The sequence below is a fragment of the Neopelma chrysocephalum genome, unplaced genomic scaffold, assembly GCF_003984885.1.
Source record: "Neopelma chrysocephalum unplaced genomic scaffold, ASM398488v2 Primary Assembly neopelma1_42, whole genome shotgun sequence".
NCBI classification, from domain to species: domain Eukaryota; kingdom Metazoa; phylum Chordata; class Aves; order Passeriformes; family Pipridae; genus Neopelma; species Neopelma chrysocephalum.
This window is the reverse complement of record NW_020897700.1, coordinates 1,873,012-1,886,190: the sequence shown is the minus strand read 5'-3', so window position 1 is coordinate 1,886,190 and position 13,179 is coordinate 1,873,012. Positions and strand designations below refer to the sequence as shown.

General features: G+C 35.8%; 1 protein-coding gene across 14 annotated transcripts in view; it reads left to right on the top strand.

The window, feature by feature from the left end:
• The window catches only part of FRYL (FRY like transcription coactivator), a 163,882-nt gene that overhangs the window by 61,223 nt on the left and 89,480 nt on the right, over positions 1-13,179 (top strand). For all 14 annotated transcript variants that reach the window (XR_003533157.1, XM_027676348.1, XM_027676349.1 and 11 more), the window contains 2 exons: positions 5,256-5,455; positions 11,849-11,902. Coding sequence is in view for 13 of the 14 variants with exons in the window: in XM_027676349.1 (XP_027532150.1) it covers positions 5,256-5,455; positions 11,849-11,902 (254 nt within the window). In the remaining variant the exon portion in view is untranslated. The remainder of the gene's footprint in view (positions 1-5,255; positions 5,456-11,848; positions 11,903-13,179) is intronic.

The window sequence follows — 13,179 nt, the reverse complement described above, 5'->3', positions numbered from 1 at the left end:
AACTTAATTGTTAAAGGTGAGTTGTCTAAAATTATCTACTGCTTTAGCAATGAATTAAAAATAGCAACCAAGAATATAATCTGCTTGATGAAAATTATGGAGGCCCCTCAAAAGCCTGTTGAGTATGCTTATTTTATAGTTGGATACTTTATTTTAAAAATGTATAAAATAATTCTAGATGTATTTTCAGATATCTTTAAAGAGGTGATAGAGGTTTTGCTTCGGTCTGACCATTTCAACTTCCTGAGAAGCAGCAGCAACTGAAAGCAAATTTCAGTTAAAGCAAAAAACAAGAAAAACTTAGAAAGTACTATTTAAAGAACATATGAAGTGCCAACACTCAGCTGAGTGTAAAGTAGTACCCAATAATACGTACGAAAGCTAAATCTCATTGTTTTGTATTAGCTATGAAGTAAAATGGGCTCATCAACTGTCAGAGGCTGGGGTGTGTTTGTTAGCTTTTGATGCCTGCTTTGTGTATTTGAATCCTGAATAGTCTCGTTGGTAAATAGGATGCTACTTATATCCTCAAATACTTGATGCATTTGGGCTATGCAGAGAGAAGCAGGATGATAAAAATAGTATTCTTTAATACCAGCTTTGGTATCAAATAACCTTTCCTGGTTCTGGACACTTGTGTTTAACATGAAACAACTTTGTTTCTCATTTAGCATACATCAGGGCATGTTGCCTTTTGACCTAGGAGTGTGTTGTCTGTCTAATTATCCTTTGTATTGTTTTACTGTTCCTTGCAACTATCCAAACAATTTGGTGTGGCCCTAGCAACCAAACAATACTGTTTAACAAAGATTTCCTTACTGCACTTGCTCCCAGATTTCCCACGTAGCAGTAGCTCACATCAGAGCAAACAAACAGGATATTGTTTCAAGTGAATAATGTTCGCTGTTTTCAAGTGATTTATGAAAATAGTTTTTTAGTTTGAAGTGTTGCAAGTGGTATGGTTTCTGGTTCCAGATTTCATCTGAAGTTCTGTAGAATAGTCCATGTTTTGGAGATTCAAAACAATGTTTGAGACATTTTCTGTGGCAGCTAAGAGTAAAGAATGGCTTATGCTGTGATGGCAAAGAGTAGCAGAAATTACTTAATCCTGTCCCGTGATGAGATTTTTTTTTTCCCATTAAACATATTTAAAATCCACACAGACCTTTCCTACAATGTTATTGATTGCAGCTTCATGAGTAAATGAATCCCACTGAACATAATTATACTAGATAATATTGCTGTTTGACCTAGTTAAGAAATCCGATAATAGATTTTGACTTTTCTCTTAGGAACTGTTATATATCTTCTTATTAAACACCATCAGGCTCCCTCCTGTTTTTTCCTCCTGCGTGTTTGTTTTCTGTGTGTGTTTAACTAACTTAGTAGTTTTACAAAGTAGATAAAACCATGAACATTGGCATATGCAAGGCAAGGGTCATTAATGTGAACCATTAGTGCTCTCATGAATTAGAGTCCTCAGCAAGTTCATGGATGAAAATACATCCTAGTAATTCTTTTGCCTTTTGCACACTCTGGCATTTTAGCAAAACTAAGATATTTGTAATGCTCTTGTGGCAGTGTTTATAATTGCTTCAGTTTGACAGCTTTCCCTTGTTTTTTTACGAGGATAGGTTTATTACCACCTGAAGAGTTTCTGCATGTGAACACTTAGATTACGAACACATACGACTGTAGGATAGCCTCGACTCTGTTTTTCTGCTGGAAGAGTAAAAAGGCAATTCTTGTCCCTGTATTAAGTCTCCTCTTTGTGCTGGCACACGTGTGTGTGGTATGTGCATTGTACAACTGATGGTGTAAAATTGATGTGGGGACAATAATTATTGCACATGCTGCTTTTCCATTCAGTTCATTGCACAGCTGCACGCTTGTGTTTGCTTGCACAGGAGGAGGGTGGTACAGAGAGTGAGGTGGTTGGGAGGGATTGCATCCCTTGACAGTACTGCAGCTTATGCCATCTGAGGGGGGTTGTGTGAAACTATAGCTGAGGAGTGGGGTCCGTGGCATTGCTGGTGGATCTAAGGCTGTCCTGTCACCACATTTCTTTGGCTTCATGGTCATGCACTCTGCCTTGCACTGAAATTTCTGCAGCACTTACAGGAGCTAGTTGGGTTGTAGTCTTGTTGCTTCTTTTTTTCTTGCTAACGTTAGATTTTTGTCCAGTTTACCCATTCCTTATAATGTCCCATGAGCCCGGGGAGAGGATTTGCCTGGGTTTAGATCAGTCTAAACAACTTTAAGGTTTCATCCTTGGTGAGAGAAGCTGTTTTATAGTTTTGAAAGTTAACACACTAAGATGGTCCCTTACTGAAGATTAATTTACTAACGTGAAGTAAAGATAGTATTTCAGAGATAATCAGCTCTCAGTGTTTTCCTGATTCTTAAATGACAGCAACCTTTTGAAGGTGATATTTTGAAAACTGAAGATAGAAGTGTATTGTGTAAACACACTACTAAGACTTGGCTACATAAAGTAAATCTAAATATAGTTTTGAATTAAGGAGCACAGTAATGTTTCTTAGTTTCTCTATAGAGTGAAAACAACTGGTGAGTATCAGCTTCTCACTCTTCAGGAGTGGGAATGAACTGGAGCTCTGGCATATTCCCTTCAATCTGGATAATGGGAGGATTATAGCATACTCCAGTAGGTAAGTCTAGAATGAGCTGAAGCAGCTGCTTTGCTAAGTTTCTTCTGACCAGACATAGCTAATGATGTTCAAAAGGAGATTTAAACCCTCTCATGTCTTTTCAGTCTGTTTGCTTCAATTTGTGATTTAAAATAAGAGACTCCAATTTGTCTGTTGATCAGAATAAAACTTCAGCTTTCTTAGAAACTCTCATATTTAGGATAGAAGCAACTGCCTGTTTAGAAATGTGTGGTATCTGTTATGGGTCATTAGCAACTCAAATTTTTATTTTGTTTATCTACAGATGGAGATGAAAGGAGAGTTGTTCAAAATCTCTGTGTTGAAGCGTTTTTCTGTTTTGCCTATCTCATAGCTGATATTTCTGTTTCTTACCTGCTATGGCAAGGAAGGATATATTCCTTCTTTTCATCTCTTCTCAAACCTCTGTGCTCTTGTTCTTGACACACAACGCATCTCCCTTGTTTCCTGGGCTGCCTTTGGAAGAACTGGGTCTTAAGGATGACAAGTGTACAGTTGCTGGAGAATGTAGGCGTTGTAAAGAAATGAAATATTTTTTAAAGTGCTTGACACATTTATGCTTCTGTACTGAGGGATGAGCCAATCATCAGATGTGGGATGAGAAAGAATTTTCTTTGAAGTTAGATATTTTAAGTTGTCATTTTTCTTTTGCAGCATGTACTTTGTTCTGTTTCTTAATGCTTTGTGTACTTCCATCTAGTGAACTTCCACTGTGGGGATCTAGATCATAGCAGTGTCTATGATGTCCTGTTGCCTGGGCTATGTGGGACATGCTTTTCTGTGTCTTTTAGGATCTCTGTTAATGAGATCAGAGTGCCAGATTGAAGTGTTTGAGGATGTTCAGAAATGTTTTATGGCATGTGTGGTGTTTGCATGTTGTTCTGGTGTTACCCCCAGTTCCTGGGGACTCAGTTGTGTCACCTTGGCAAGTCCTTCCAGCCTTGAAGAAGGCACACTGCAGTTTATGTACAGGAAAAAATATACATTGCTCCAAGTAAACAGCAAGTTTGTACATTAACGTAGAGAAAAAAACCAGGTCATATGTAATACTCCCAACATTATGCAAGGTAGCCTTCCTTTTTGATTAGAAGCGAAGGTAGTTCAGTTTTTACTCCTGCAGAATTGCTCACTTCACTAATGCATTTGATAAATGATAAATTTCAATGGAAGTTGAGGAAATCTGCGATATGTTACATAAGATGTAACTTTCTGAATCGAGAGAAGAAATGATAAATGGCAGAGACTCAAATTTGAGCAGATGTGAAGTACCAAAGGTTTGGTCTCCATGGCAACCAGTATTTTCATAAATATAAATAAGTTGAACACTGAAAAAAATGTTTAAAAGTTGTGGATAATATTTAGCTAATAGGGTTTGCCCATGTAAAAATTGAGAACATGTAAAAAAATTGGCAAGTTAAGCAAAATAGACCAAGCGCATCTCCTCACATTTTATCTGCAAAAAGCCTTAAAAAAGCTTACCTGAACAAATCGTGAGATGTAATACAATAAAATAGACTGAAACCAGGCTCAAACTATGACTGTCTTAGGAAAATAAAATCTTAATATCAGTAGATAAGAATTGTTAATATCAATTCCTAATATCAGGTGAAAAATAACCTCTGCCGTCATGGAGTATGCTAGAGAAATATCAGACCTCTTTGGGTACATCAGGGTCATCTTTAAGAGATGTCAACAGTTATTTTGACTTACAGTGTACAAGACAAGAATTTATTTACTCTCATTGTTATGTGTTGTGAGTGTGTTCTGAAACATGATTTTCAGTACTGCAATTAACATTGCTGGCAGCTTTGATGATAAATGAGTACTTAGGAAGAAAAATAAAATTAAAGGTGGATAACTATGTAAATTTCATATATGACAATTTCCGTATAAAGGTGAAAGCATTAATTCTTAGCAAATGAGACTAATATATCTGGAGTTATTTATACTGATTAATTAATATTTCTTATAGGGAACAAATCTTTAAACTTTTATGACTAGAGAGTGTAAGAAGATTAGTTAGCATGACATGTCTAGAAAGGGTTTGCATTCTTTTTGGGAAAATCAGCTTACTGACATAAACTGCCAAGGAAATATTTCTCTTGAAGATATTTAAACACCAAGTAGAAACTTGAACTTCATGCGTGATCTATCTATAAAAATGGAATCAAGCAGATGCCTCTCACAATATAGGGGGACCCTATATTGTAACCCTTTATTCCATGTAGCCTTTTACATTGAACCTTTTGATTTTTAGTCATACTTGAACTGAGGGTACCATATGTTGAAAGCTCTAATCTTTATCATGGTCATCATAGAGCATTTTATTAATAACGGAAATGAGCTACATTGTAAACCCTCATGCAACTTGAGTAGAAATTCCCACATAATTAAAACAAACAAAAAAATTCTTGTCATATGTTACAGCTAGTTATTTCCTCCTTCTCGTTTAGAGAATTTACTGTGTGAAAATGTGTCTGTGATGAACAGGAAAGTAACAGCATTGTGTTTAAAAGCTCTGCTTTATAGCTTGGTGTTTTTCTTGTTTGTTTTTTTTTTTTTCTCTAGCCTCCGCACCACCCAGCAGAGTAAATAAATGTAGAGTTTCTCCAAGTGTTGTTTCCACCTGGGAGAAGAGAGGCATCATCATGTCTAACATTACTATTGATCCAGATGTCAAACCTGGCGAGTATGTCATCAAAAGCCTCTTTGCTGAATTTGCTGTTCAAGCTGAAAAGAAAATTGAACTTGTAATGGCTGAACCTTTGGTGAGTCCTTTTTTCATAGTATCCCTTGAAATGGTCCTGCTTTTTTTCTAAAATAGGCTGATTTATCATATGTATGGTTACTGAAAAAAACCCATCCCCAGATACTGACTTTTCAAAGGGATTCCTCAAAGCATAAACAGGCTTCTGCAAACATGGTTGCTACCTGATTATGTTTTATTGACTTGTGTTAAAATTGTTATGCAGTAGTTACTGGAAACAAGACCTCTTAGTATTCATAAGTTCTGTGAAGTTATAAAAGGAAATAGCAACAACAAAAAGTGTTCCTTCATTAATACTGTGAAGTGTGTTTCCTGTCAGTGTTTCTTTGAAGTAATTCTTGGACAATATACTTTCAAGAGAAGATGCATTTGGTTTGTTTTCCAAAATAGTCAGAATATATTGCAGATAAGGCAAAAATGTAAAATTCTGTTGGTCATCCAGACTGCATGATCTTGAAATAAATGCATCTCTTCTAATTTGGAAATCTCTGGGGGAAAAAAACCCACAACAAACCCAACTTTTTTTTTTCCCAACTTGGAAATGTGTTGAGTAGGTGAGAGAGTGTGGCCAGCTCACAGAAGGCTTCTGTTTGGAACTCCTGCTTTCTGAAGTGTTCCTGTGCAGAAGTGCATATGTGAGCACTTGAGCCCCAATTTTGAAACTTCAGGAAAAAACATTATTAAGAAGCAGTCCAAAAGAACACAAAAATGGGGCTAAACATGTTTTGTGGGGTCACTGATGGAATTATCTTCAACTACAGCCATTAGTAGATCAAAAGCTGAAGGAAATGAAACATTTCTTTATATGCACCTACTTAGTTATACATTATACATACGTTTTTGTGCACCAGGCAAGCCTACAACTTAAACATAGCTTGTCTCTTTGCTTAGAGACATCCAGAAGAGTCATGTATTCAGGAGGGTTTCCTAAGAAAGCACGGAAACTTTGTAGCAAAAGAGGCACACAAGTAGTGAAGGTACCTGGCTAAGAAATGAGAGGTGATGCTGTGGGAGGAGAGGCAGATAGCTCCACTCTCCATCTGTGTGCCAAATGCTGCTGCCTCAGCTCCTTTTCCATTCATCTGCTAAACATACTGGCAGGGTGGTGCTTGGCCAGAGTGACACAGACTGTCTGTAATTGAGATAAGAGGGCTTTTTCTGTAGACACAGATAGTTTGGTGTTAAAACTCCTAAGTGGAATACTGGTAGCAAGGTAAGTATAATAGCCCTAGAGTTCACTTGTGCCTAGACCACATTAAATAAATCCTCTGACAACGATCCCAGGCTGTGTCTCCTTGCCACACTGTTGACTGTTAATTAAACAAATGTTTTTAAATCTGTTAATCATACAAAATCAACACAACCCAGCAGATTAGAAATTAGAAACCCCGTGAAACTAATGAAATAATGCACTTTTCAAAGAGTGATTCCTAGCTCTGTTGTCTGGTGAGGTTTTATGGTGATTACATGAAGTCTACCTTAGTCAGAATCTTCTACTAATAAGATTGTGAAATTAATATGTTGTATGTACACAGCATGTATAAAATTCTTTCAGTTAAAATAAGAAAATGATATGGCTAGAGTGGTCATTTCTGAAGGTTTTAAATAGTTCTGTCAGAGTTCATTTGCTAAGCTGAATTCCTTTAAACAAAATGTATTTTAATGAAATCAAATATAATTTATATGTATAGCCAGCTTTCCTTATTTTGTATTGGTGGAAAGGAAGGACTATATAGAAAACCAGAAAATTAAAAGAGGTGGCAAAAGCTGCAGAAAAGTGAAACAATCTGAGCTTACGTAACATAAAGAGGTAGAAGGAAATCCTTACGTGTCTCGCTGAAAGGAAGTACTAAAAGTACTAAAGCAGGTTAATTTTTGTACTAAAGTATTGAATATTCAGTTCTAGTGTATGAAATTAAAAAAAAAAAGATAAAAGAGTGAAGGGGCACTGGAAAGGCACTGACTGTGATTGGAAAAAAGGCCTTAAATGGAAGAAAGTCCTTTATCATTTTAGTGTTATTTGATTTTGTGGAATGACTTGGCTACAAACAAAAATCTGGAATATATATATATAGTGTTACATAAATCTCTAATGTGTTAGATTAAGCTAGGCTGTTGGATGAAGCTGTTAGAGAGAATTTGAAGCCAGGCCAATTAAAGTTAGGAGCTAGACATTTTTAAAACTTCAAGATGAACATGCCTGTGGATGAGCAAAAATTAATTAAAAAATAAATTAAAAAAAAAGTAACTGCAGATCAACACAGCACCTGGGTGTGGCGGGATGGTATAATTTTGGCTAGACGTATGGGTTTCATTTAGAAGTAACTGACTTGTGATTTTTAAAAGTAACTGAACAGTTTCTCTGGCTGTAAATTTACTTACATATTTTCCTTTTACTAATTTATTTAAAAGTTCTTTGCGTGCAAAATTGTAATACTCAAAGAGTTTCCAAAGTTACAGAAAAAGCTTATCAGCAAGTGCTTAAAATAAATGATTAAAGTAGTAAATGTAATGACAGGAAGGAAGATCATCCTTTTAGTGAATAAATGGAATAAGCCCACTTTTTTAAAAAAAATCAATTATTCTAAATCCTTTGCAGTAGTATATAGTTTTAAAGGAAAAAGGGCTCAAATGCAGTCTGTTGTTGCTTAAAAAATACTCTTTTCTCAACCGAGAAGGATGACACTGAGAAATGATAGCAACCTTCCCCAAATGTGACATAAACTATACCAGTGAAAAAGATTAGTGATAAACTCAATTATTTTGTATTTTGTGAAGCGCATGTAAATATGGATGGTTAGAATTTAAGCAGAGAGTTTAACATGGTGCCAAGTTAGTTTAGTAAGCTGCTAACTTACTAAATTGTTGTTGTCTCATGTTTAAGTCAAAACTAGCAAGAGTATTTGAAGCTGTAGCAAACACAGGCGATCTTATTCCATCATGAAAACCCTAACTAACACTGTACGCTTTGTCAGGTCTTGTCTAGGTGCTTTCAGTAGCTTGTCTGAAGTACAATTTAGCACACCGCATCTCTTCAGCACGGTGCTTCTTGTGCTCTGCGCTGCCACTGGGGCAAGGATGCAGGTGCTGCCCAGCCTGTGGGCTGCAAGAGGCAAGGCAGCATCCCTTGTCTAGTTTCTTTCTTGCAGCTGAGAGGACACAAAGAAGTACACTAGTTTGCTGTGTACCCCTGAGCCACCCTGCTGAGGTGTGCCAACCACCAGAGGATGGGTGCCAGGGAATACTGGAGAGAGGCCAATAGGTGGTACCTTTTTCCATGGGTGCAGTTGTTTGCACAGCACACACACATTTGTCTGCATCCTGATCTCTGCTGCCTGCCTTATGTTGACATTTCTCCTGTACACAATGGATGCAAACTACCCTTTGGTTAATGGAGTAGTGTTGGGTTTTTTTCATTTCACTTGTAAAAGATAAATGTAGACCTATTGTTTTCATCTCTCTCTGAACTTCAGGAAGCCAGGAAAATAAATCTTAAATTATTAATTCAGTTAAAGTTTCCAAACCTCTATGTTATGCTGTTGGATAGATTTTTGTAAATCATGTGAGATGACTGGGACCATGACAAAGCACAGGTAAAAGAAGATATTAGAAGAAAATAAATTTTAAAGCCATACGAATAATTCAAAGGCCTTGATAAACCTGTGACTGGGTTCAAGAGTATTGTTTGATTATGTCACCTTTGTTTGGTCAGTGTTACATTAACTACAGTGCTATTTACCTTTTAACAGTTAAGATCCTTAATGCTGAGGAAACATAATAGGGAGGGTTATGAACTTGTAGAGGTCTTCATTCTTTCTGGTACTGAAGCTCTTAAAAATATATCAACAATTCACGTACAGAAGTACCTCAATTAGTGTAGATTGTGTGAGGGAAGCTAAACATTCAGAACTATCTTAAAAATAGTTTGCTATCTATTGACATGGTTTTCAACTTCTTTGTCTAAAGACTTACAGATTATTATTTGACTTCTTTGATTTGATATTCTTTTCCTTGGTAATGTTTGGGTTTAGACACATACAATGGGTATAATAAACGCACAGTTTATTCACCTGTACTATAGTATGGCGGAAATATGTTGAGGCATCGTATCCTAAGACTTAAGAAACCTGACTTTTCCCATCTTTTTACAGGAAAATCACTTATCCATCTTCTCAGGAAATAGTTTTGTAGTTATTCTCCTTCAACTTATTTAGCAACGATACAGTGTTTGTCTAGAGTGGAATGTTTCTTGTGTTTCTGCTTTATAGATAAGATAACAATTATTTGTGCAGTTTATCTAAAAGCATAGTACAGATAACATGAATTCACCTACAGCAGGCATTTCCTTATTAAAAAAGGGAAGTTAGAAGGGAATTCTACTTTGCAAGTGGTTTCTGGAGCTTTTAGTATCAGCTTCAAAATGTCAATTCTCATAACAGTGTTTTGAACAGACTTGACATGTAAAATCATATAGATTTAAAAGAAGAAAGTGAAACCTTTCCCCCCTTGCTTTTGAATACACAGTGAAGGAACATGGACTAATAAATCAGTTGATCAACAAATAGAGCTATTTCAGAATATTAAATGCATTTTCCTGAAACCACCTTCTTCTTAAGATATTTTTTTGGGCATACTGGAAGTGTACATAAATGGTAGTGTTTTCCTAGATAATTAAGTGGCTTTCTTTGGGTTATAGGAAGTGAAGCTGACTTGTGAATTGGTATCCATACTATTTCAAATTATACTTTCAGAGTAGGCAAATGCTTTTTGCCTGGGCAATGTTAAATTCAAGTTTTCAGAGGCTGTAAGAGTTGCCAGATATTGTATCTTTTTGAGCACCAAATGCAGCTGCACTCATAGCAGAAAATGTCAGAAATTGTGTTGTATTTTCAAGATTACAATTAGGACAATAAAAAATAAGCCGCCATTTGGAATCTTGGATCTGGTGCATGCAATATGAATTTTTATCTGTTTGAGATATAGTCTGTTTCTTGCAGCCTTGCAGGTGTTTATCACCAAGCAGTGCTAGCTTTCCAAGTTTTTGTCAACAACCTGACAGCATGAGTGTTGTCTCATACTAAACTACCGAGTTACTTTGTGCTAACCCACACACAAACTGTTGAGAGCAGTACTGGCTATCAGTTGCTGACACCTCCTTTTACATTCTAGAGCAGTCAAACTAACAGCTTTTCCAGCTTGCTACTGGACTTACCTTGCTCCATAAAATTTCTTTGTTTGCTTTACTGCAATCTCATGTGAGCTATTAACTCCTTACCCTGAGTAGTTTTTCTACTTTCCTTGTCAAAGATAACATTTTGGACTTATTTATACTATTATAAAGTGAAGAGTAGTGAAAAATTTGTTAAGATAGCAAGAAATGCTCATCAGATCTTTCTGTATCTTACTGCTTTGTAGTGTTCCGTGTTCCCTTAGAGCCGTTACTGCTGCTCTTGGCTTACTGTAAATCATTGACCCTCAGAGCCAGTGTGTGGGACTCAGTGTTCTTTTTTGTTTCCCTTTTCTTCCCTTTTTTCCTTTTTTTTTTTCTCCTGTTTTTTTCTTCTTTTCTTCCTCCTTCTTCTTCTCTCTTTTTTTTCTCTTTTTTTTTTTTACTTTCCAGATTACCCTAGCAAGGTATAGAACTTGACTTTCTTTTAAGTGTATAATTTGGTACTCTACACTGTGACTAGTAAGAATTGCTGTTTACTATTATACTTCATGAGTATTTTGTTTCCTTAATGCTTTAATCCTCAGTAGATTATTTTACCAAGAATATAATGTAACTTTGCTTTTAGCAGAGCAGTATGTCTTATGGTACTGGTAGCAATAAGTATTGTAATAATTAAATTCTAGTACTTTTCTGTACCTTACAAATTCACTTCAGATGTAAAGCAAGCGATAATTAACATTCCCTTTTTCTTGTACTAGGTTTTCTACTTATTGCAGTTCAAGGAAAGTGTGGATTAGAAATGCATTGAACAATTCTCTCTGCCTTTTGTGAAGACATTTTAAAATTTATTATTGTAACTTAGAAGAGCTGCCTTATATGAACATGAATACACTTGTTAATTCACATGGCAGTGGCTTTCGTTCTGAGTTACACGTGGCACCCACCACCAGCTATCCCTGTTGAGCATGCTGCTGTAGGCCCTGTTGTTTGGGAGAGGCCTTTGACATCTTCTGTTTGTCAGTCTAATGTTATTACTATTTAGCCACCAAATTAGTTTTTGTGAGTAAACCTCACATCTTCAGAAATGGTTCTAGCTGAAAAATACTGCAAACATTTACATTAAAAGTTATTTCTTTGTTCTGTAATATAACTGAGAAGGAAGGAATCTAGCTTTGGTAGCAGTCAATTGCATTGTGAAATTTATGTTTGTTTTTCTTTTAACAGGAAAAGCTCTTGTCTAGATCTCTTCAAAGAGGTGAAGATCTTCAGTTTGATCAGGTAGGAGGCATGTAATTGAAGGCAACTTTTATTGGATTAATGTGGGCTCTGTTTTTGCAGGATAGTGGTTCCACTGTTGTCATAACTTGGAACATCTACGTCTGAATCTGTGTCAGAAGATTTAGACCTTGAATGTTAGACTTTATTTTCCATTGTAGAATATAATAGTAAGTAAGAAACTGCTAGAATAGATTAATTAATTGAAGGTGGCAGTGAAAGCTGGTGGAGGAAAGATGTTGAAATGTGGTAGAGGACAAAACTTTTTAATTTATTTCTATTATCACTTATTTTTTCAGATTTTGGGGTTCTGTTTTTATAAACAAATAGTGTTAGTTTAATTTTGGCAACGTGGTTTTTACTGAAGACTTTTTGATTCTGTGGCAGAAGGCATAAGTTAGATTCAAAATGTTACTTTGTCCTTTACTGCAAATATAGACACACTGTGAGGCAATTCTATTTCACTTACTATAAGGGAACTGTACCTGGAATGACTGTTCACTCATTTTATTGTTTATTCTCTGTATTTCTAATTCTTCAGTAGTATAGGCATGATTTTGTCCCATAAGTACTTCCTTGCAGTGGAGAAGCATCATTCAGATGAAGCCTCATTAATTGCCTGTTCCTGTTCTTAACTGTTACTGAATAACATCTGCTGTATGAAGTTTAGTGTTCTGTCCATATCTTATGTAACTGAATTTTTGTTTCCTGCTTTCCATTACTACTTGGGTATAAGTATTAGACATTGCAGTGAAATCTGTGGACCTGCCTTTACTTTTCAATGAACAGCCATCCATGCACCTTTTTCCCTCCTCCCAAAAGAGAATCTAATACTAACATGTAATAGTTGATGTATAATTTTCTTTTCAAAGAAAAACAAAAATAAATCCACCACCACAAACCTCACAGTCTTTTAATATCTTCTAACCTAACCTGCTCTTTATTTCTGAGATGAAAGTTTACTCATAAGCAAGGGAAATGGGTAAGGGGGAAGGCTATAAATTCTTTGTTAGCTGCAGTATATTATAGTTGTTTTAAAGATGACCAAAAGCTAAATAATATGAATGATAGGAATTATCTAAGGAAATACGTAAATGAGTACTGTTTCTAATTTTTCTACTAACTCTGGCTCCCCCTTCCTACTGCCATGTTTTTCCTCAGTTAAGGATGTTTTTTATAAATCACTAGTAGTCATATATTAAACTACATAGAGGTTCTAAAAATAGGCTGAATGAAGAGAAGTAAAAAAATAAAGCATGTGACTTCTAAAATCTTGTAAT